The sequence below is a fragment of the Euprymna scolopes genome, chromosome 39 (assembly GCF_053919585.1).
Source record: "Euprymna scolopes isolate OS-2025 chromosome 39, ASM5391958v1, whole genome shotgun sequence".
Classification (NCBI taxonomy): Eukaryota; Metazoa; Mollusca; class Cephalopoda; order Sepiida; family Sepiolidae; genus Euprymna; species Euprymna scolopes.
This window is the reverse complement of record NC_136520.1, coordinates 9,931,607-9,958,016: the sequence shown is the minus strand read 5'-3', so window position 1 is coordinate 9,958,016 and position 26,410 is coordinate 9,931,607. Positions and strand designations below refer to the sequence as shown.

The window sequence follows — 26,410 nt, the reverse complement described above, 5'->3', positions numbered from 1 at the left end:
AGAGATATTGGAATCTCTTCATTCCGCTCATCAGGGTGTGAACGGAATGCTGGCGAATGCGAGACAACGACTATTCTGGCCAGGGTTGGATGCTAACATCAGGCAAACAAGAGCCCAGTGCCGCACGTGCAATGAAATCGCACCGTCTCAGCCCAGGGAAGCTTTGATGTCCCCAGCAGACCCGGAATTTCCATTCCAACAAGTGGTGGTTGACTTCGTCCAGATGCAGGGTAGACACTTTATGGTATACGCAGACAGGTATACGGGATGGGTTGAAGTGGCCCTAATGACGTCGGGAAGAGCCAAGACGGTGTGCGATACCTTGAGGACTTGGTTCTGTACCTACGGCGTACCGGAAGAGATTTCGTCGGATGGTGGACCACCATTTGAATCCCAGGAATACGACTCCTTTTTGAGGAATTGGGGCATACGAAAACGTACCTCATCAGCGCATTATGCCCAAGGCAATGGCCGCGCAGAGTTAGCCGTCAAAACCGCGAGACGTATACTGGCGGACAATATGGACAGTTATGGACGCCTGTGCCATGATCGGGCAGCCCGAGCATTACTGACCCATAGGAACACGCCTGTCCAGGATCTGGACATGTCCCCGGCCATGATGCTGTATGGTCGGGTCATTAAAGACCACCTTCCTGTCCTGCGGGACAAATACCAGGTTCGAAAACAGTGGACAGAAATAGGCAAACTAAGGGAAGTAGCAATGGCCAAAAGACATATGAGGAACGAGCAGTATTACAACCAACATAGTCGCCCACTCCGGGAACTCCAGGTAGGAGATTATGTCCAAATCCAGAACCAGGACGGGAACCACCCACGTCGATGGACAAAGACAGGGAGAATCGTGGAGACCCAGGGGTACCGACAGTACCAAGTCCGGGTCGATGGAAGCAATCGAGTGACATTGCGAAACCGTCGGTTTCTCCGTAGAATACACCCGGTAGTGGATGGCCCTCGTAACATCAGACAAGAAATCCCGAACCCACCTATAAATGTGGAGACCCCACAGGAACAACCTCCGGAGGAGGCAATGGAGGTGGAACAACACGCCGACACGGAATCCCCAAGCGAGCATGAGGAAGAAATGGAAGTGGAAGATACCACGGGAGGAGATACCCAAAAATACAGTCCTCCTCCGTTAAGGGAACCGTCAAGTCGGAGGACGAGAGCCCCAAGGGGTTTGTCGCCGCAAATGCGGGGGAAGTCGCACGGATATTTCTCCACATAAAGGATGACCACAACAACTTGCTTTTGTGGTCACGAGGGGGAGGGCATGTAGAGGCCAGAAAGGAGTTATCGCCCTTTCGCTCAGACTTGGCATAAGTGGAGTTATCCCCCTTATAAAAGAACTGTACAATGGCCATTATGTGTTTACATTCATCGACGGCGACACGCTGTCGGATTGGGAAACCAGCTTGCTTAACGCAAACTGCATACTTTCTGGCAGCTCCTGCCCAGATGTGGCAACAGTATTTCATCCTTGGACGTACCTGGCTCTTATATAGATAGAGAATGGCATCAGCAGTGAGATATTTACCGGATCGATAGAAAGATCCCACCATTTTTCCAGCGGCCTTGGCAACAGATTTGATGTACGTGTTCCATTTAAGATCAGGAGTAAAGGTAAAGCCCATTGCATCTAGTACTAGACTCTCTCTCTCTCTCTCTCTCTCTCTCTCTCACTTTGTCAACTAAGCTCCAGCCCCTGTCCCATCGCCACACTCTTGCATTTAAGCCAAATTTAATGGCAGAAACAAATATAAAACAACTGACTTGTTCAGATTTATGCGAATGTTTCGCAGATTTTTGCGACAACGATTGATTTTTATGGACGGCATTTTTGTTTTTTTTTCTTTCTCTGTGCGTTTTTAAGACAATTCAATATTTATTTAATTATTCTTCAGCTTCAATCACCACCTCGATACAAGTCCAGAACTGGGAGCATGTCTTTTCCACAAGTTCCCATGGGAGCCCAGCGAATACTCAGCGGATGGCAGCGATCAGGCAGGCTTTGGTATTGTGGGAGGTCATGTTGGTGATGTTCTCGACGTAGGAGCAAACAAAGTAGTCCAGTAGTTTCAGATCAGAGGAGGAGGGTGGGCATGAGAGAAGAGTACAAAGTCGTAGCACTCCTTTCTACTTGTCCTTCTGCCACACGCAGTGTCCGCCAGCAGCCACCTGATTGCACTAGGGGATCACCAGACTCTTCAGTACATCCACCTGCACTTTGGTGTTGACTTTGAAGCTGACTTCAAAGATGTGGGGTGGCATGATGGGGCTTTAACTTAAAGCCACACCAAAGACCATAAACGTGGCCAGAAACTTTATTTCATCACCTTGGGCACGTCCCTGTTGTTGGTGGCAATATAGCAATGCATTTTGAGGGTACTGGCAAAAGTCCTGTTGTTATAACTTGGATCGGTAGAGAGCATGAGTTGTACAGTGGCGCATCTCCGATCTCGCTGGTTGAACATTGTATTACTTTCAGGCATGATAGAAGGTTCCTATTGCTCTTAGGATTTGTACACAACTGCCAACAAGTAGATAGTTAGCAACAGAAAAGGAAACTGGTGTTCATCAAACAGAAATGGAATCATGTCATCTTTTCTAGGGTGACAATTTTATCGTTCCACCCTGTATAACAAAAAGCCCTCATCTGGACTCAACAATTAAGATCCGAAAAAAGATGGCATCTCTGTTTGGAAGTATCAATGCGAACAACTGTTTTAAAAATTACGGTAATTTTGTTTAATGAATTTCAATAAAATTACAAATTCCGTAATAGATTATACGTCTTGATGATACAGTGTTCAATAATGTCCGACTCAACTGAGTCTATGAGTAGATTTTACTTCTCTCTTCGATACAGCGGTGAGGATGGCGCGGGATGAGAGTGGTGGTGGGGGGGACTCTCTACAAGTTGCTCAGTCATAAACTTTCAAGCTCAACTGCCGTTTTTCGACTGTGTGCTCCGTTAATATATTCAGGGAAGGGGTGAGCCGGGGTTGTTCCCTGGACCAATCATACACAACAACATCCCCCTAGGGGAAGTCCCCCTACCCCATAAGTGCACCTATGGATCTGTAAATGTTCTCATGGCCCTATGGGGTCATGCCTGTGATTCCTAGATCGACGCACTGCACCTGAATTATAAATATCACCTCTCAAGAATCTTGAATCATTACTGTTTTGGAGTACAATCTTTAAAAATTGATATAAATATCTCCCTAATAATTTTATGAATTTTATTATTTGACTAGCAGGGCTACCCGGCGTTGCTCGGGACCGTATAAACAATGAAAAAACAAAAGCAGATATTGAATATATGTTTTATTCTTAGGGGAGAGGAATCTTTCATCTCTATGTATTATTTGTTTTATCTACCCTAGGACTGGTATTGTTCATGTTTTATCCCTAGCATAGGTAATTTACAGCATGTATATGAAATTGTTTTACCTTAGGGAGAAGAGAACAGGTAATATACAACATAATGTGTCTATATTACATCCCTGGCAACGCCTAGAAACCAGCTAGAACATGTATTTCAGTCAATCTTTATTATATCCTGGGCTATGCCGGGAAACCAGCTAATCTCTTATTAATGACTTGACCACCAAAATACCTCCCTAAGTGTGTCCTTTCTTTTGAACTTATTAGATATAGGTATCTAGAAATGTGTGTGAAATTTTGTTGAATGCATTGTTCACTATGATTTTCTTATTGTTCTACACAATATCAACTGTAGCGAAATAAAATAAAAAAATGAAATCACAATCCTAATCTTTCTCTCAGAAGGGTTTTGCTGTCACCCGGGCAATACTTATTTTCATACTGAAAGTATCAACTTCTATGTTTTAACTTAATTTTTTGTCCTTAAAATGTGTTAAATTCAATCAGATTGAAGTTAATTTTGTGTTTGAATCATTCTATCACTCCAGAAAGTGTCTTTAAGAAGAAAAAAAAAGTTTAAGTTATTTTTATGTGTGTAATAATGTATTCAAACCAATTTCATTTTTTTTTTTCACTCTGATCGCCCACTCAGCCATAATTGAATATATGGAACTAAATTTTAATAAAAAATATTCTGGATAATGAAAAATCTTTGATAATTTCAGGAGTTAATGTCCCGTTCTCAAAAAACAATGCAAAAGTGGAGCTGTCCTTTGAACTCAGGAATTGGCTCAGAATTTCAAACAGAACCTTTTTATTTAATCTACAAGGCCTCATAGCATAACGGATAAAGTACTTTGTAAAATTCAGTTGAAACCACTATCAATAATTTCCCCAACTCTTTATCTGTGCCTAAACCTAAATATAGATTCCATGAACAAAACTTCTTTCTTAGAACTGCACGCCTGTGGAATTGTCTTGTGTTTTCCTGCTTTCCGGCTGACTACAATATGGTTGTCTTCAAGTCTAACGTAAATAAGTTCTTGATGAGCCGTTCTATATAAGTTATCAAATTTACCAAATTTTCATTACTAATGATTACTATATTGACCAATTTCTACTGTAAACTTTTTAACCCATAGTTTGTCTCTACTGTATCGTTATTTTCATGGCAAGTGTTTGACTGAGCTTCAATCTATTGTCCCCCCTTGCCAAACTTTTACAAGAAACACTCGTCTAGTTGAAAACACTATCAATAATTCCCCCCCCCACTCGTTATCTGTGCCTAAACCTAAATGTAGATTCCATGAACAAAGCTTCTTTCTTAGGACTGCACGCCTGTGGAACTCTGTTCCATTTTCCTGCTTTTCAACTGACTACAATGTGGTTGTTTTCAAGTCCAACATGAACAAATTCTTGAGCCATCTCCTTAATTAATCCAATTTATCAATTTTCCACTACTTCGATGACTGACATGTTCCCCTTGATAATTGTACACTCATTAACCCTTATCCTCGAGTGGTCCTCAGGCCTTGATAAGTGATGTCTCCTTTGTAAAAAAAAAAAGAAAAAAAGAAGTGGCACTCGTTTGACGGTTCAATCTTCAGTGTGGGCAATAACCAGAATGTAAGAGAGTATGGCGGCTGGGTGCAAATGCATAGCCATGATCGAAATGACACCTAAAGAAAATTAAAAGACTATAAAAAGAATGTGTGCACAGACAGAAGTCGAGAGCACGTTCGAAATGACATTTTCTTCAGGAAAAAAAAAAACAAAAACAGGAGTCAAGTTATTACTTATCCTATATTTTTTTGCGACATACTCTGCTACAACATGTTAGGTCTATGTGGTCGAACACGCGTATAACGATAACAGAATATGATTGCAAATTACTTTGTAAATAAAATGAATCAAGGCTGTGATCGGCTAGTGGAAAGATAAGCTGAAACAATAATTCAAACTATGTTGTAATATGCAGGGGAGCAGTCCTGCAGTAATGTGCTAAACACATGGAAGCACCAAACGGAGAATTCAAACCAATGGGAAGCCCTTAATATTTAAACAGACATCCACTTTTTTAAGAAAAAACTAGTAGATATCAGCTACACTTCTGTGCAATATACTGAAATATGGATATTATTAATACTGTATAAATACAGAATTATAAAAACTTACTCTGTCAGTTTTTGTGTCATCAGACATGAGACTTAATATATAGGGTATTCGAACCCATGCAAAACTTTATATTTGGGTTTTAGCGGGGAAAAATTGGTGCAAAAGTGTGAAAATTAAAAAAAGGAAATTTGCCAAGTGAAGGTCAAATGACGGCATTATGAATATGCATGCGTAACATAATAGATATTGGTTCATGATTTAATTTTTAGCCGTGCATCGAACATGTCTTCATAGCTCAGGCATTAATGTCAAAGGAAAAAGTAAATCCTAGGCTAAACGTTTTGGTTTCGATTTTCAGTGGTGGTGCACGAATCATTTTTTTTTAAAAACTTTTTAAATCATTACTATATATTAAGTCCAATATAGTACCTCTAATGAATATGAAATCTGCATTAATCAAAATATCTAAGCATATTTTACGACCGGCCAATGACGGGCAGCCTGTAGATACAAAATTATAAAAACTTACTCTGTTGGATTGTTCAATACGGCTTTTCCAAATCTGCCGCTCCTTTCTCAGCAAATCCTAAAAAAAAAAAAAAAAAAAAAAAAAAAATTTTTAAATCAATGAATATGAGGCACATCTTATTTTTTAAACTAGCGTCTGTGTCGCATCGGCACACACAACGCCGAGTCAAACATAAAATCGAGTACACTTAACATTAGGTACACTGCATATCATCTTACCATCAACGCTTAATCACTAAAAAAAAAAAAAAAAAAATAACTAAGGATAATGAGTAAACGTTGGATAAAATGATGGTTAAAATTATTACGAACTTGCCCGGATTCAAACCTGGAATCTTCTGATCCGTAGTCAGACAAGTCATCCATTGCACCACAAGTCCTGTCCGTCTGCCGAAAGACGTTACCGCGACTGTATACAGACAGTGCTAAATTCCGTTGACATGGGCAGGTAACTTTTTCAACAATTGCACGAAACGGCCCAAAAACCCTTATTTCGGGCTTTTTGTGTGACTTGGCATTGTTCGTTACGAACCATATATAGATAAGGACAATCTAGCGGCCCACACCTTTCAGGGAAAAAAGAATTTTTCAATTAAGTGCATCTATTTGAAAGTTTTATTGGTATACACACACACACACACACACACACACACACACACACACACACACACACAAATGAATAAATAAACATTTAGAATTTTATTAATAGTATAGATGCCAGCTTGAGGGAGGTGTTCAATAAATCCTAATTGTTTCAGAAGTTGATGTCACAATTTTTATAAACTTTGCTCTCTTCCATGTGTCAAGTGCATTAAAAGTACTCAAATCATATTCCTTAGCCAAACATCTGGCAAAACTCACACTTAAACAATGCAATACAATATACCTGGTTGCTGTTTCGCATATACTGCCCTTAAACCTATTGCATTGTATGCCGGTATACCAGGCTAGCGTCATAACATCATACAAGCTTCTATCTTTACATCATCAATGCTCTTATCCTCATCTGGCGTAAATTGAAATGAATGGCTCTCATCTTGGGGAGGCTTCATGTTTTGACAAGCTTTACTCCTGATCTGAAATGGAACACATACATCAAATCTGTTGCCAATGTTGCTAGAAAAATGGTGGGATTCTTCTATAAATCCAATAGATATCTCACTGCTGATGCAATTCTCTACCTATATAAGAGCCAGGTATGTCCAAGGATGGAGTACTGTTGCCACGTCTAGGCAGGAGCTGCTAGAAAGACTTATCCTGCCTTGACAGAGTTCAAAATGCCCTTTTCTCTTCCCTGCAACCTCTTTCTCACAGAAGAGACACTGTGAGCCTGTCTCTGCTTTATTGTTATTTTCATGACAAGTGCTCGTCTGAGCTCCAATCTATGATCTGCACTTGACTAACTTTCACGAGAAACACTCGTCTAGCTGAAACCACTATCAATAATTTTCCCAACTCTTTATTTGTACCTACACTTAAACGTAGATTCCATGAACAAAGCTTCTTTCTTAGAATTGCGCACTTCTGGAACTGTCTACCATTTGACTGCTTTCCAGCTGACTACAATGTGGTCATCTTCAAGTCCAATGTAAACAAGTTCTTGATGAGACGTTCCCCTTAAGTAATCCAATTTACCAAATTCCCACTACTAACAATTACTACGATATTGTCTCATTGACTACTGTACACTCTTTAACCCTTATCCTCAAGTGGCTTCTAGACCTTGATAAGTGCTGATTCCTATGTGAAAAAAAAAAAAAATGAGTGTTTGGTAATTTTCTTGTTCAATCTGGAGATTTCATTTGGAAAAGAATTTGCATACAGTACATTTATTTTTATAAATGCATGTACTGTACGTGCAGTGATATTTCTGGTGGCCGTGTATTAATAATATTTTTAATTACATATTATTACGGTACTGTAGTAGTAGTAGTAGTAGTAGTAGTAGTATTAGTAGTAGTATCATCATCATCATCATCATCATTTTCTTAACTATGTGTGCTCTATTTATCTACATTTACCTTTAAATTTCTTCCACTTTCTGTCAATTCCAATACACAGATTCCTGAAGATGTGTAGCTGATTACAAGCAAATCTAAAAAAAAACTGCGGACACTTTGAGAAGAAAAATGCTTGGACCATACACCCATATATTTGACATATATACAAAAAAGATAATACGAACAAATAAAATACATTTGGATTTTACTGTCACCGGATTATTTATCTTCCACCAGACTATCCATTCATGTGTAATCACCTTTTTCTTCACCATATTCCCTCTGCTTCACTTTTTTTGTTTGTTTACAAGTAAAATCTTTGACTAACTTGTTGTTTCATCAAATTCTTTTGCATGCATTATCCGATCGGGCATTTTGCTAATTCCTACCCTCTGATGAGAAGGAAAGTATCTCTTCGAAACTCCGCGGATTAAGGACTATCCACTTATCTAGTGTTTCCTTTTCAGATTAAATATGTTTTTAACTCATTTCAAAGTGTTTTTAACATGTTTTATTAACTGTTTGCTCGTATATATATATATATATATATATATATATATATATATATATATATATATATATATATATATACTAGCTGTACCCGGCCACGCGTTGCTGTGGCTCAGTTTGTTAAAATGGAACACATGTGAAAGTAGAGAAAAGTGTGATTCTTTTTTTCAAGAGAATGTACAAATTATTTTTTTTTAACAGATGTTAAGAAAATAAACAGAAAAATACTTCAATCATTAATTATGCAAAAAAACAAATAAAATGTTGATTTAGTGTTTCAATATGCTTATAAATTACGATAAAACTTGCTGAGTATGCATTGTTTTACGGTTGTTGTAAAAATGGAACGGAAACTTAAATTTTGCTTCATTTTAATCTTTCTTAATTTTTTAATTGTGCCCCCCCAAACGAATATAATCAAAACAGTAACATTCAACCATTGTACTTTATGTATATAAAACACAAAATATTTATTAAAAAAAAAATTTTTTTTAAAAGTTAATAACGAAAGGGAAATAATTCCATTTTTAAACGAAAAAGTCAGTTTACCTAACTTACTGTATTAATGCTATTTTTTTTAAGCAAGAAAAAAAAAAGGTAAATATCCAGATACGCTACTACAGAACACCGACCACTCTAATTTGTTTTTTATAGGTAATTGAGGTCGCTGATAACGAATCTGATAATCAAACTTGGGGCAAATTTACCGTTTGCATGGTATTTACCCCTGAACTCACAAACTTCTTTCCACCATTTTGCAGCATCCGTTTATGCTATGTGCATGCACGCTGTAGCATAAACGACGGCTTCACCAAGCAAACTATGTTGGGGGGAGGGGATTTTTTTTTCCAGGACATAGAATTTTCTAATTTTCAAAAATACATTATAGCGCTTTTTGGGTGGAAAATTTAAAATTAGCTGAAAAAGAAATAAAATAAGAAAAGGAAAGCACACCAAGTTGGAGTAGGTTTTTTTTTTTTACCTGGAACATCGAATTTTCAAATTTTCCGTAAGTAACGCATCGACATTTACCAATTAGAACACAATTTAACATTTTCCGAAGATTTTACTTTGTACATTGGGGGCGCGAGCGTAGGGGGGGGCGGATATGATGTTGGCACGCGTGCACCCCAACATCACATCCCCCCCCCCCCAAACAAATTAGAGTGGTCGGAGTTCTGTAGTAGCGTATCTGGATATTTACCAAAAAAAAAAATATTTAGGTTTGGTTTAGGTGACTGAAATAGGAATCTAATTGAATCTTTAATTTCCTGAATAGTATCCGATAATTCATTTTTCTTCGAGTTATATCGAATACATTAATACGGATTTTAGGGACTTTTTTCGTAATGTTACTGTAAAAATTATTTTTTATCGTTACAAATTACGATGCTTTAAAAAAAGCAAAAATAAATTCTTGTGTTTTTTATTTACTACTGAAAACCATAACTTTAGTAAAGGTATTTTTTGTTTAAACAGAATAAAACATTTTCACCAAGAGTTAAGTAAAAATAATAAACTCGCAACATCTCTTCTGTGAGATAGAGGTTGCAGGGAAGAGAAAAGAACATCCCCCCAAAAGGCTACAAAGTCTATTTTGAACTCTATCAAGGCAGGACAAGTCCTTTCTAGCAGGAGTTACAATTCCTCTTCTATGTTCATTAAGTTTTAATTTTAACTTATGTTGTGTTTCGCCTATTTATGTTTGGTGGGCATCGTTACATGGGATAGAATATATGCTGGCATTGGATGTGAGGGTTTTGGGAGAGTGCCTGGTGGTTTGTAATGTCTGTTTTATTGTTGAAGAAGTTGTTTGTATCGAATATATATACCAAGTCTGTTGAGAGTGTCGCAGATTTTTGTATTATTAGTGTGGGTAGGAATGAAAAGATATCTGTTTTATTTTTATTTTTGTTTATATTAGAATATATTTTTGTAGCTTTTTGCTTTGCGTTAGAAATGAAATAAGACGGATATTGTAACGTTTTAAAACGTTCGTAATATGTTGAATTTCATCATCAAGATATTGGGGGCTGCATATTCGAAAGGCACGCAAGAAAAAAACCAATAATCTTTATTTTATCATTGTGGTGCGAGTAGTAGTGAATATAATCGTTTTTGTGTGTGGTCTTTCTATGTACTTTGAAACTCAGATCAGTTTCTGATCTGATGAGGAGTATGTCTAGAAAAGCTAGGGTGTTGTCTTGTTCGTATTTGTGTGTAAATTTTATGGATGGTTCTACTGAGATTAATTTGTTTTTGAGTTGTTCTATTTGAAAAAGAGTTAAAAACATATTTAATCTGAAAGTGGATAGTCCTTAATCCGCAGAGTTTCGAAGAAATACTTTCCTTCTCATCAGAGGGTAGGAATTAGCAAAATGCGGGATTTTTTATTATTAACTGTTTGCTCGTATTATAAGCTCTATCTCATATTTGGTTTTATTGAGCTTTTACATCTGGCTAAGATAACTTTATAAATATTAATTCTTTAATATTTATAATATACTTTAATTTTACCATCTTGGATCATTTTGGTAAATTTAATTGTAATTTTTATTTTTATATATATATATATATATATATATATATATATATATACTGCTGGACCATCTCGCACAACTGTTTGAATATATCATGATTTACATAGATGTTATTTTATTTGTTTTTTTTTGTGATATGTTTTGAATAAATTCAATTCGCATCTCGCTAGATTCAGCCACTCTGATGAGTTGTAGATGACGAAACATGTGTCAGTGGATAATTATATTTTAAAAATAATAAATATGCTGCTCCCCATTTGGGGATACCAAATTGGTCACAGGGAAAATTATTCCCAACTTGCATTTAGGTAAAAATGCACTTTCGTATAAATAATTCAATTCATTCAAAATGTATTGTAAAAAAATAAATAAATAACATTATACATAAATATAAACAGCCACCTTGACATCAAGTATTGTGATGGCAGAACAGTTACTACACCGTGATTCGATCTCGGAAGCAAAGGAAAAAATCCCACTACGGGTTTCATCACTCATGGAGAGAGAGGGAGAAAGGAAAAGAGAGGGAGAGAGAAGAGAAACAGAGAACGAGGGGGTTGAAAAACGTTCGACCGACGTTAGCACCAAACACCTCCCACCTCCTCCAATATAAAGGCAAGCAACAGGTCGTCAACGGTCAATGCACGCAGTGACCGCGCTGTGCCAAGAAGCAGAATAAGGAATCAGAACATGATTTCGTCAATTCTATTTTTAGAATCGAGGGGTGAAAAAAAAAGAAAGGAAATATAATAATTCCCTCGTGCGAAGAGTTGTGAAAAAATGTTTGACCGCATAAAACGTGTTCTGGACAACCAAAGCGATGTCACATTTCCGAAGTTGGCAAGGACGGAGGAAAAAAAAGGAAAAAAAGATATCTAAATGAATCCCTCGATAAAGATATTTTGGATAACCCAAAACGGATGACGACATGCATTTTTAAAAGAAAAGAATTGAACTGTAAGTGAAAAAAAAAACAAAACAAATTTTACTTCTTTCTCTGCAGATCTTGTGTGGAATGGTTGCTGCCGTTGACCTTTTATCTTTCTGTTAGTATGTTAAAAATATTCCCCAATCCCATTAGCTTTGAGCATATTTGTTTTTGTTAAATCTTTCTTTCCCCTTATCATTAATAAATTTAGTTTTATATGATTTAAAGTGTTCGTTTCGTTTTCTCTTGCAAATTTTATTGTGTTCGATTTTTGTGTTTATTTTGTATCTGCCTGTCTCACAGAAAATAATTGTTTTATTTGTTTCAAACCTTTTTTGTAGAAAAAAGGAAACTTGAACCCAATCTGGGACCTATGATCATACCCCTACTGCAGAAGATTTGTCTGCCTATGATAAGCGTTTTCTATCCATAAATGCCCACCCACATCCCTGTGTTTGCATGTTATTGAATTTTATTGTTATATTTAAATATTGCCCCGGCCCGTACGTAACAATATATATATATATATTATATATATATATATATATATATATGAGTATGTAACCCCTACAGGGCAGCTCCGGTGCACAGGCTTGTTGGTTGAGATGCAGCTGTAGCCGACACCAGTAATATCACCCGTGTTTTCGTCTCCAGTTCTGCTTTCAAATCAGCTTCCAAACGTCACCTGGGCTATCTGAGAAATATATTGCATTCACAATGGCGTTTTCAATTAAAGAAAAGAAAGTCAAAACTTAATTGGTTTTTCTGACATAGAATTCATTATTTTTCTTCGACTTTACAAATCATAGTTACACACTGGCCTAGTCATGCGACTTAGAGGGCTGGCAGTTGTTTTCCTTTTCTACCGTCAGTCTACGAGGAAAGATCAGCTGACAGGGACACGTGTATCGGAACGTGTCGTTCAAGCACGTCGCAAAAGAATCTCTCTCACCCTTTCCTCACCTCGTTTTATCAATATCGCTAGCTGTAACCTCCCCACCTCACCTCTCCAAATATGCCCACAAGTGGCGGTCAACCAATCAACGGTGCGCCTTTGTTTGGAGGGGGAGGGCAGTAAGAGCTTGCTTGGTTGCCGAAGAGAAAGAAAAGAAAATAATAAAAGCGACCCTTACATCTCTCTCCCACCTCCTCTGCCCCATCAGCGAGGAAATAATGCCAGATATATGAGATGTCACGCCTAATTAGCCTCAACTGACATGCCACGCGGGTCTTCGGGTGGTCTCTCCCTCAGTCACTGGATGACATCTCTATCGGCGGTCTATCAACACAGTCCGTCTGTTAATTTTCGGAATTATTTTTATGACTTATTCTGGCGTTGACACGTGCTGTGGTATTCATCCCTGGCGAGAAGGAAGGAAGATCATTCTGATTATCAACCAAGAAACAGACGTATTCTGTTTCAAATAACATCAAACCATCATCATCATCATTAGAATTCAGCCGTGTGAATTCCTCTGAATTTGTATCAATGAGACCACCCAGGCGACAAGCTGTTCCTTAATCAACTAGTAAGGTCTCTCTGCATCACTTGGTCCCCATCGGGTCACATGTATATATATATATATATATATATATATATATATATATATACATATATATATATATATATATACATATATATATATATATATATATATATATATATATGTATGTATGTATATACACAATTTAAGTCTGTAAATTTTGTTTTACAAGAATTTATTGCTCAACAGGATACTAAAAAAGAAATATTATGATTTCCTTAATTTGTAGAGTTTCAAAGAATGTGTTCTTTTCATCAGGGGAAAGATTTTTAGCAAATAAATATTATAGCAAAACTATGAAATTGCATTATATAAAAACTAGTCATATATGCAAAAAAAATTGCATTATATAAAAACTAGTCATATATGCAAAAAAATCTTTCTTTTTTTTTTTGCATATATGACAAATTTCCATCTATATGATACAAATATATTTTTTTTTAATTAAAATTTACTAATACAAGTTTTTTTTACAAAACCCCTGCATTTCTCCAGCAACTGATTGATATGGAAGTCAAGGAACATGCATTATTGTTTACCTTTTTTTTTTGGCACCCTTCCACCATGACTTCTAGACATGCTTGACCTGCAATCAAATTTTGTATTTGATTTCCAACTACATAGATTTGTTTCATTAAAATTTACTTACGTAAGTAAGTTTTGTCACTGGTCCCCCTGCATTTCTCTCACGCCTCCAGCGAACCTCAAGTCGGACTTTTTCAATATTTTGAATTTCTTGCTCAGTTTCTTCATCCTCCTCAACGTCATGTTTACATGATTTTACTGAAAAAAAAAAAAAAAGAGTTCAAATTCGTGACTAAGTAACAAAAACAATTCCTATACTACCGACGTTCCTCACCCGCAAAGTGTCAAAAAAAAAAAAAGAGATAAAAATATGACAAAAGATGGTAGTAAGTTTATCAGCAGAACAAAGTTATAGAAGTTGATCACCAACATGCACAAAAGAAAGCTGAAAAAGAGACGTTGTGAGCCAGTCTCTGCTCTCTTGTTATTTTCATGGCACGTGCTCAACTGAACTCCAATCTATCATTTCCCCTTGCCAAACTTTCACAAAGAACACTCAACTAGCTACAACTACTATATACGATTTCCTTCACTCTCTAAATATGCCTAAATCTAAACCCAGATTCAATGAACAAAGCATTTTTTCCTAGCAATGACAATGTGTGGAACACTGTTCCACTGGCCTGCTTCCCAGTTGAATGCAACATGGTACCCTTCAAATCCAATATAAACAAGTGCTTTACCTTCATATTTGCACAAAGGGCCTCCCTATGATGAAGGCTGTTATGTTCAAGTTCTCTGGTTCCTAGAAAACACATCTTCCTCCATTCCCTGCAATCCCCCGCTGCACTCTCCCAGGAGCTCAGAAATATTTCACAATGCTTCAGGTTGTCTTTTAGTTTATCTTTGTAACAAAGCAGGGGATGCCCTATTGGGCGGCAAGAATTTGTAAGTTGCCCATGAAAAAGTTGCTTAGGAACTCTTGAGTCATCCATTCTTACAAGATGACCCGACCACCGCATTTGTATCCTGATCAAAAATAATTCAATACCAGTGATTTCACATCTCTCCAGTAATTCACTATTCGGAACACGATCCTGCCATCCAACATTGCAGATAAAATGCAGGCATTTCATATGGAATGAGCCAAGCTGATTTATATGCTTGTGGTACAAGGTCCACGTTTCGGCACCATACAGAAGAGTAGGCAGAACAACAGATTTGTAGACTGCCACCTTTACTTTTAAAGACACATCATGGCTGTTCCAGAGTCTGTGTCGCAACCTACCAAATGCCTCACTTATTAATTCTACATTGGATATCCTTTTCAAATTTAGCATCATCAGACACAACAGAGCCGAGGTATGTAAAAGAAGATACTGTTTTCAAAGCTTCACCATCAACATATACCACTGGTTGTGAAGAGGACGTAGCATTTGATTTTGGCTGGTGAATAATTTCAGTCTTTTTTATGCTAATTGTAAGACCGAAGGCCTTCCATGCACCAGAAAAGCTATTGAGGATGTTCTGCATGTCATCAAGACTATGGGTGACAAGAGCACAGTCATCAGCATAACGGAGGTCAAGAACAGTCTGCACAGAAGTCTTGGTTTTGGCCTTGAACCGTTGCTGGATAAATAATCCTCCACTTGATCGATACTTAACACCTATGCCTCCTGAGGTGTTCCTGAAAGCTGTCTCAAGCTTCATCGAAAAAAAAAAAGATCAAATAGGATCGGAGCAAGGACACATCCTTAGTTAGTCATCTCCATTTCACTCTTTGGAACACAGTCCTGCCATCCAACATTGCAAATAGACCGCAGGCATCTCATATGGAAGGAATCAAGCTGATTTATATGCTTATGAGACAAGGTACACGTTTCAGCACCATACATAAAAGAAGATACTGTTGTTATATAGTTCATTATTAGTATTATTGTTATTGTTCGTATTTCTTGTTGTTACTGTTATTGTTAGGTCTTATTAATAGTGAGAGTCTTAGAGAGTCTTAGTGAGAGAGATGTTGTTGAGAGATTGTTCGTGTTATGACGAGATTCATATATATATAAAATGTTCATACTTAGAAGTGTAGAAGCTCTTTGAGTGAGGAGATATTGTGTAAGTGAAGACATTTTAAAACACAAGACATATAAGACATATAATCACTTTACCTTTTGGTAGAATTACAACACAAAAACAACGTTTATAAAAACACATGATGGGTTTATTTCTTCTACGGCCGGTCGTGGTTTTCTGAGTCAAGAATTCAAGGCTTCACATTCTAATTTTCAAAGGTGACCGTCTCGCTTCTAGACGTTCGAATCCCATGTCTGGACTGTCGTCTGTCGTCCTCAGACTCCCTCTGACTCTCTCCCAGACTCTTTTTCAGTTTATCTCGCTTAACTCTAAAGTTTCTAACTATATCGAGAATTTCCCATTTTCCATGACGTCATACACATGTTAAAACATGTCTTCTTTCACATGTTCTGGAAATGCGTGTCCAAAACTTTTTCCTTTGTTTAAAAAAGGAATTTTAACCTATATTCCCAGTAACCTATTTTTCCAATATGTTAAAAACATGTTTATTAAATTATCTAATAGTTGCATTCTTCAATTGAATTTTCATAACAGAATTGATAATGCACATTCTTTTCTTGAAACTATTTTATCTCTAAGCTAAACAATGGTTTGTTTTCACATTCCATTTGCTAATTCTCTCTTGTAATCTATTTCTAAACCTAAATTATGAGCTTCGAATTTCGCCTATTCTATTTAATTTTCATTTTAACTAAATCTCTCTATTTTTATACTTACATGAAAAGGGGACAGCCCTTATCATGTAACACTGTTTTCAAAGCTTGATGATCAACATATACCAGTCTTTGTTATGCTAATAGTAAGACTGAAGGCTTTACAGGCATCAGAAAAGCTATACACGTGTATATACTCTCGCATACAATCCTACACAAATACACGATTTACACCCACCCCCATGTTATACTGACTCCAACGACATTCCATATCGTTACACAGAAAAGTTTTAGAAAAATATTTACCCATGAAAGCAACGTGACGTCTCCATGCCTCCAATTCATTTTCTTCCTTCGCCCTTTTTGCAACCTCTTCATCAACCTCATCATCGTCTTCTTCTTCAGCACCTTCCAGTACTATCCTGTATTTAATTAGCGACCGCCGATTTTCGTAGATCACATATTCGTTGAAGCCATCAATGTTTCCCTGTCAAGGAAGTATATCCGAAAATAATTTCAGTTTTAAAACTCACAACAGTAGTAAATAAAACTCATGACAGTAGTAAACAATGATAAAACTCACAACAGTAATAAATAATAATAAAACTCACATTAGTAAATAATAAAAAAAACTCACAACAGTAGTAATTAATAAAACTCACAACATTAGTAAATAATAATAAAACTCACAACATTAGTAAATAATAAAAAAACTCACAACAGTAGTAATTAATAAAACTCACAACATTAGTAAATAATAATAAAATTCACATTAGTAAATAATAAAAAAACTCACAGCAGTAGTAAATAATAAAACTCACAACATTAGTAAATAAAAACTCACAACAGTAGTAAATAAAAAACTCACAACCATAATTCGTAATAAAAACCTCACAACAGTAGTAAATAATAAAAAACTCACAACAGTAGCAAATAATAATACTCACAACATAAGTAAATAATAAAAAGAAACTCACAACAGTAGTAAATAATAAAACTCACAACGGTAGTAAATAATAAGAAAACTCACAACATAAGTAAATAATAAAAAACTCACAACATAAGTAAATAAGGAAAAACTCACAACTTAAGTAAATAATAAAAACTCACAACCATAGTAAATACTAAAAAACTCACAACAGTAGTAAATAATAAAAAACAACACAACAGTAGTAAATAATAAAAAACTCAAAACATAAGTAAATAATAAAAACTCACAACAGTAGTAAAAAATAATAAAACTCACAACATTAGTAAATAATACAAAAACTCACAACAGTAGTAAATAAAAAAACTCACAACCATAGTTTATACTAAAAAACTCACAACAGTAGTAAATAATAAAAAAAAAACCCACAACAGTAGTAAATAATAAAACTCACAACAGTAGTAAATAATAAAAAAACTCACAACAGTAGTAAATAATAAAAAACTCACAACCATAGTAAATAATAAAAAAACTCACAACCATAGTTAATACTAAAAAATCACAACAGTAGTAAATAATAAAACTCACAACATAAGTAAATAATAAAAAAACTCACAACATAAGTAAATAATAAAAAAAACTCACAACAGTAGTAAATAATAAAAAAAAACTCACAACTGTAGTAAATAATAAAAATTACAACATTAGTAAATAATAATAAAACTCACAACTGTAGTAAATAAAAATAAAACTCACAACAGTAATAAATAACAAATAAAACTCACAACAGTAGTAACTAATAACTCACAACATTAGTAAAAATAATAAATGTCACAACAGTAGTAAATAATAATAAAACTCACAACAGTGATAAATAACATCTAATAGTCAAAGCAGTAGTAAATTATAAAACTTACGACAGCAGTAAATAATAAAAAGTTATGGTTCTGAATTATTTGCATTATTCGGATTCTTTGGACTATTGATCTCATCTTGTTTGAAATTTCATGTTAATTCTTGAGTTTGACAGAAAGGTTCTAGAGTTTAAAAAGAAATATCTAAAGAAGGTTGTAGGTTATACTAGTGTTGTGCCGATTAATTGGAATCAGAATTGGGAATCAAAACTTTTAAGGTATGGGATTTGGTATTGGAATTGGTATCAGAATCAGAAAAAAATTGTGCTTATTTTCTGATACCAAAAACGATTCTTATAATTATTATTTTTTATGTGATTTTGTTTAAAACAAAATTTTTCAGTTATTGATTTTATTCTGGTAAAACTAAAATCTATTATAACCCACAAATATATTTTTACATTTAAGAAAATATCTGCACATTTAACGTGTATTTTTACGGTAATTATGAAAAAAAAAAAAACCCTCTATAATTAAATATTTTGAGATTTATAAAGAAATCAGAAAAAATATTGGAATCGTTCCATCTCTAATAGACACACTAGTGTTAGCCGCACACTATTCTAGTACAATCATAAGGAGAGTCAATTTGATCCATAAGTTCACCTGTACTCGTCATCATTGTACCATCTATAAATATAAAAGCGAAAATGTATGTATGTATGTATGTATGTATGTATGTATGTACGCTTTTTCTCGATGTCCACAAAAGGCTTCTTTCAGAGAAGCGCTTGCTCGGTTCACAACTTCTTAAAACTTTTTATATCATCTATAAATTGTAATATCTCAGAGTTACCCACGGAGCTCGCCTATCTATTTAATTTTATTGACTTTCAAACGTTAATTATTCCACATTTCCCACATCGGCACGCGTTACATTCGGTTTTCGGTATAAAAAAAGCGAAACTCGACTCTAATCACAGGCCGAGAGCCAGTTGTCTCAAGAGAGCTAAGTAACGTTTGTTCAATGTCGACTTTGTCATATCAGACTGTAGCTTTCATTTTGCTCCTCCTAATAAACAGGGAGCGGGTTTTTAAAAACAAACAAACCAATTTATTCACCTCATTCAAAACTGTCCCGCACAAAATCCTAACTGCTGAATACCTATCGCCGTCACGTCAATCAAAAATGCGCACCTGTTTTTTTTTAAACACTACTATTTTCCAACTGCGCGTCGTGAAGGCTTCGTTTTTTTTTTTTTTCACATTTTCGGGGTTTTTTCACATACCCCGAAAAACACCCGGGCAACGCTGGGTACCCCTTGCTAGTATCGTATAAATCCAAGGATTCTATTGGTGGCATCGGTTTCCCCGATACATTTGGAGTCAGAATTTTTACTAGAAAGACATCAGGTATTACGGAAGGGACCACAAAAACGTTGCCAACATCCTAAGTAAAAGTGAATGTTTGTGGAACAGAAAGAATTCAAACTTAGAACACCCATTGCCTGGTTGTAAAATATGCTTAAGATATTTTGATTAATGCAGATTTCGTATCTATTATTATACTAGCTTGTGTGCCGGGCGTTTCCTGGGTGTGTGGAGGTGTGTGTTGAGAAAAAAAAATGGTAGTAGGAAGACAGGCTCAAACCCGTACCGTGAAGGAGGAAAAGAATGTGAAAAGAAAATGTAACGTCTTTGCTGTTGCGTCCATCACCAAACCAGAAGTGGCGAAGGTTTAAATTAAGGCTAGTCAATCGAAAAGAGGGGATGACTTAGAAAAATACCGGTGAAAAAAGCGCCCTCTCCTTGTAGAAAAGTGCCCAGTTGAGGGTGAAGGAATCAATGTTTTTAGCCAATTTTTCTGTATTTATTGGTATCCTTTTGAAGCGCAACTCTTCGGACGACAAATATCGAAAAACTAGACAAAAGCATTAATCCCTTCACTCTCAACTGGGCACTTTTCTACAGGGAGGGGTCGCATTTTTCGAAAGTCATTCCCTGTTTTCGATTCTCTTGCCTTAATTTAAGCCTATGTCACTTCTGGTTTGGCGATGGACGCAACGACAAAGACGTCACGTTTTTTTTTCACATGTTTCTTTTCCTCCTCCGCGGTATGGGTTTGAGCCTGTCTGCCTGCGTAACACTATTTTCTTTTTTCTTTTGCTCAACACACACCTCCAAATATTACAAATCAAGTCCACTAATGAACTACACCCACCTGACCCCAAAGTGACGATTTAGTTTCGTCCAACGGCTATGAAAAGAACAAGCCGATAAGTGATTGGGTGGTTTTGAAATACACTGATTTGATTATTGCATTTTCGTATCATGGTGTGCCGATTTCGGCGAGATTGTCTGGTCCTGTTTGGGAACGTGTGCGTCAATTCAACAGTATTTGTTCATGGTGTGGCGTGTCGATTCGGCGGTGGTGGTCACAAATGCATGGATGAATTTGTTAAGGATCGTGCTATCAGTTGTGAAAACAAATATATATATATACATGTATAAATATGCATTTTTTTTCTGACACTCTCTCACCCTCATCTAGAGACCCAGAGAAGCAGCAAAATCCCACCCCGACACAGTAGAAATCCCCAGATACCTGAAAGGCTTCTACACTAATAGTTTCTTCCCTAGGACTGCTAGACTTTAGAAATCCTTTCTGTCTTTCTGCTTCCCTCACTCCTAGGCTTAACATTTACAGGCAATATGAATTGGAGCAAATAAATTGAGGTTATTGCCAAGGCTGCTGCAAAGAAGGTGGGTTCTCTCTCTACCATGCTTGAAGACTACTCACAACTGAGAGTATCCTGTACCTTTTTACAAGGCCACCATTCGCCATGCATGGAATATTGTTGTCTCATCTGGGCTGGTGCATCTGCCACTAGTCTCTCGCTTTTAAACAGGGTTAAAAAAAAGAAGAGTCGGCAAACTAATAAGTCCCAGATTATCAGCCAAATTCCGACCTCTGTCTCATCACTGAAATGTGGCATCCCTGTGCCTGGTTTACAAGTACGGAATCTGCTCGGACGAAATCAAAGCACTTGTATCCCATCGACGTAAATACCCTCAACGAACCAGAAAAGCAGCAAAATCCCACCCCTACACCGTAGAAATCCGTAGATGCCTTAAAGCCTTCTACTCAAATAGCTCCTTACTTTGAACTGCTAGTCTTTGGAATTTCCTCCCAGACCTCTTCTTCCTTGACTGTACTGACATGCAGAAGTTCAAGCATAATGTGAAAAGATATCTTGCTGCCCAACTCCCTACATAGTATCCTGGTATGTCTGGTCCCTATTAGTATTACGACTTAGTGACATTTCTCAGAAAGAAAGTAAAGCCTGGGAGGATGGATCCCCTAAGGTTGAACAAGAGTACACAGTGACTCTATAACACAACTGTGTTAACTGTTAATTATGTTGACACACCAGTTGAATGGATTTCATAGTCTTCATTTACTTGATTCACCTTTGAGCAAAATTAGACCTAATGTGAGTGATATACCCCTAATAAAGACAGACATCTTGCTGCTGAATTTTCTACATAGTATCCCTGCAATTTATGTCCCAAATAGTAGCCCCCCCCCCCCCGGCCGCCATCCCTACATCAAAGTGGCACTGTGGCTTGTTTGGGGTAAATGCAATAGAAACATGATAAAAATAATAAATACGAAATCTACATTTATTAAAATATATTTAAGCTTTGGATCGTCTATAATTTTATAAAAACATTTAAACAACAACGGCCAGTTATAACCATCTTAAACAGAATTGTGAATTACACCCCCTTGATCAGAAAATCTATAGATAAAAAAAAAAATAGAATTACTTCCCCTCAACAGATAACGGAAGGAGTTAAACTTTGAGCATTTGGATTTAAAATCTAAACAAAACAGCCATTTTACAATTGACAGCCTAGAGAGTGGATATGTTTCTCCACTGATCACGAGTTATACACCCAAAAGAACCTATGAAATAAATACCATCCACAGTTGAAAAAAAAAACAAAAACAAAAAAAACATTCAGGTTAATAAATAAATAAAAAAAAATTATTGAATTAATTATCATTTATTTATTTACTAGCAAAAGTACTCGTCGTTGACTGGGTTCAAAAACAGCCTTCAGAAAATGGACTCTAATTTATGAAAGTATGATAGGTTATGAAAAGGAAGGGTTGTAAAGAGATAGCTTCGATTTTGCGGGTATCAAAACCAAAGCAAAATATAATGAAAGTAAAAATAAAATAGATAAACCCCATAATTTATTATACCATACCTGTTCACACTGAAACACTTATCACAATATTCTGTGGATCTATACTAAAACACCTTGTTAAACTTTGTGACATATTTCCATTCTATCGAGGTCAGGTGCGAACGAACACCCCATCATTTTATTATACCATATTTCTTCAATCTGAAACATAATTATCAAAGTAGTTTGTGCCTATTTTCATTCTATGGAGGCCATGTGCGAACGCAGACCTCACAATTTTATTATACCATCCCTATTTAAGTTAAAACATACTTATCAAAGTATTCTTATGTACATCTATATCAAAAACACTTGTAAACGTCTTTTTTTAATTTTTTAATTTTTTATTTCCATACTTTGTGGACCAGGTGCGAACGCAGGCTCTACAATTTTAATGAACCACCATTCTGTTAGATCAAACATACCCATTCCTGTGTCTCGATACATCTTCTATCATTATATGTAATCAGTTTTTTAAAATAGTCAACCATATAGGAGCCTATTCGTGACCAGACACACACACAGACATTCAGCTTTATATATATATATTTATATTATAGATTTATCTTCTCATTGTTGTACATTCTTGCACTGTATAGCTTTTATCCATTAACAATGCTTCAAGCAAACCATACCATACTTCTTATATTTAAACATATTTTACGACCCAATCCAGTCAGGCCAGGGGGCTGCCCTTACTAGTTTTAAATATGTTATGTTAAATCAAATTACCTTGACAGAATGATACCTGTCTCCGTTCTCTTTTTCTGGTTCAGTTTTAAGATGTATGTCTGATACTTTGTCAGGATATACCTGGAAAAAGAAGAAACACTTCAATAAAACATTATGATTTTATATTTGGGAATTTTTTTTTCCCCACAAAACAAAATGTGACACAAGGTTGGTTTAATGTGGGAGATAACAAGCTCCCCTCAAAAGGGGCATTCCGCAAAAATAAAACTGAAGGTTTCCCCATCCATTGAATAAGGACAATTAATTTTTTTTTTTTTTACACAGTGATCACCACTTATCAAGGCCCGGAAGCCACTCAGGGATAAGGGTTATTGCAAGTACATTACGTTAGTGTGGAGATTTGATGTACTGTTTACTTAAGGGGGGCGGTTCATTAGGAATTTGTTAACGTTGGACTTGAACACATCCAAGTTGTAGTCCAGTGGGAAGCAGGCAGATGGAAGAGAGTTCCACAGGCGTGCAGTTCTAAGAAAGAAGCTTTGTTCATGGAATCCGCGTTTTGATTTAGGCACAGATATAGAGTGGGGGAAATTTTTCACAGTGGATTTAGCTAGACGGGTGTTTTTCGTGAAAGATTGCAGAGGGGAGACCAGAGATTGGAGCTCAGACGAGCACCTGCCATGGAAATATGGTAAAACAAGGATAGGCTCGCAACGTCTCTTCTGTGGGAGAGAGGTTGCAGGGTAGATAAAAGGGCATCTCCCACTAAGCCACGAAGTCTATTTTGTACTCTGTCAAGGCAGGATAGGCTGTTTTTAGCAGCTCCTTCCCAGATATGGCAGCAGTATTCCATCCTTAGGTGTACTTGGCTTTTATATAGATAGAGAATTGCATCAGTAGTGAGATATATTTGAGTGCAGTATCAAAGCGGACACCACACTTCAGCCACCAGTCCAGTACGAGTACCGGAGATCGGTTAACGATTGAGATAAGGACTGATCATCAGTGTTATTTGGATTCTTCAGAATACTTCTTTTATTTTTGCAAACTTTCGGTTGATGTAACCTCTGACCTTCTTTATGTATATCTTATCAAACTCAGAAATCTTTCTAGCGTTGGGACGATTAACTGGAATCGGAAAAATTGTAACTTATTTGGGTATCGGAATCGGAAAAAGTGTGCCTCATTTCCGATGCCAAAAATGATCTTTTAAAACTCGGGAATCTTTCTAGCTGTTAAAGGACAGCCGCCTGTTCTTGTAAGCGAGTAAAAAAGAGATAGGATAGTCGAGGATTCGAACTTGCGAAGCTAGATTTAAAATAAATACAGAATACATAATGTTATTGAAATAGAGAATGTTATTGAAAATGGAATGTAGAATTACCCTTGTTTGGTTCACATAAAATAGTTAGATATCTGTTTATTGAGAAAGGAATGTGATAATACAATTTTGTTTCTGTTAATGAAATGAAATTAAAATAAGGAATCTAGATCAGAGCAATAGAAAATGTTAAATATTTGTAAAGTAGGTTACAGAAATCGCGTTGAAACATGTGAGTACCAATGCATGCTTAAACACGGAGGCATGTGTCTGTGTTGGCCATGCAATGAGGTCATGGGTCTCAATATTGGGGAGTCAGTCAGTCAGGGGAGAAGAGAGGAGTCAGAGACAGAGCTGACATGGAACCTTGGAAGCGGAGGTTAGAAGAAGAAAGAATCATGTAAAGACTTAAATTCCTTAATGCAAAGCCATTGACCGGTCGTAACGGAATAAACAACATCACCATCTTTTTGTATCTGCGTCTTCGTGTTATGTTATTTAACAGAAAAGGTATTGTCAAGAAATATAAGAACTTTGTGAAAATCATCATCTCAAGAATAGATAAAGAAATATGTGTCAATAGTATAGAAACACTCCCATTCACAGAACTGTCAACAGTATAAATGCCAAATTATATCTCGGTCTATCTATCAATATATCATAAATCTCCTCTCATTGAATTACATGCTGTCGGCTCTCCTGTATTAACATGTACCCTGTCTCGTTATATATACATATGCAATCTCTTTAATAAACCCAGTATGCAACATAGCATTGGGACGATTAATTGGAATTGGAATCTGGAATCGGAAAAATTGTAACTTTTGGGGGTATCGGAATCGGTATCGGAATTGGAAAAAGTGTGCTAAAAACGATCTTTTCAATTATCTTTTTTATTTGATTTTGTTTAAAACCAAGTCTTCAACTGCTAGCATTAAAAGTATAGGCAGATGTATCTGGAAAAAATTAAAATAAAGGTATGCATTTACTTGATAAGAAAATTAATATGGGTTAAAGATAGAAATAAAATAGAATAAAATTATAAATCTGAATTTGGTTTAAATATAATATTATAATATTTCTAATAAAGTTCATAGACACACACACACACACATATATATATATATACATATATATATACATATATATATATGCATACACACACATACACAGATATATATATATATATAAAATGTATATGATTATTTACCTTTTAATTCTTCACCTTTTGAAATCAGAAACTAAGGTCAAAGTATTCATATGGATGTTTATTGTAGCTTTTCAACTTAAAAAATGATAAATTTTCAAAAAGAACGCTAATGGAATATTTTATATCGGTTATATATATATCTGTGTATGTGTGTGTATGTATATATATATGTATATATGTATATATATGTGTGTGTATATATATATATGTGTGTGTGTGTGTGTGTCTATGAACTTTATTAGAAATATTATAATATTATATTTAAACCAAATTCAGGTTTATAATTGTATTCTATTTTA

The 26,410-nt window shown here is 35.9% G+C and overlaps 1 protein-coding gene across 2 annotated transcripts in view; it reads right to left on the bottom strand.

Moving 5' to 3' along the window:
- The window catches only part of LOC145263646 (uncharacterized), an 84,847-nt gene that overhangs the window by 20,285 nt on the left and 38,152 nt on the right, over positions 1-26,410 (bottom strand). For both annotated transcript variants that reach the window (XM_080120505.1, XM_080120504.1), the window contains exons 5-8: positions 23,620-23,700; positions 17,155-17,335; positions 14,223-14,356; positions 6,053-6,109 (exon numbers count right to left, since the gene is read on the bottom strand). In XM_080120505.1, the coding sequence (XP_079976631.1) occupies positions 6,053-6,109; positions 14,223-14,356; positions 17,155-17,335; positions 23,620-23,700 (453 nt within the window). The remainder of the gene's footprint in view (positions 1-6,052; positions 6,110-14,222; positions 14,357-17,154; positions 17,336-23,619; positions 23,701-26,410) is intronic.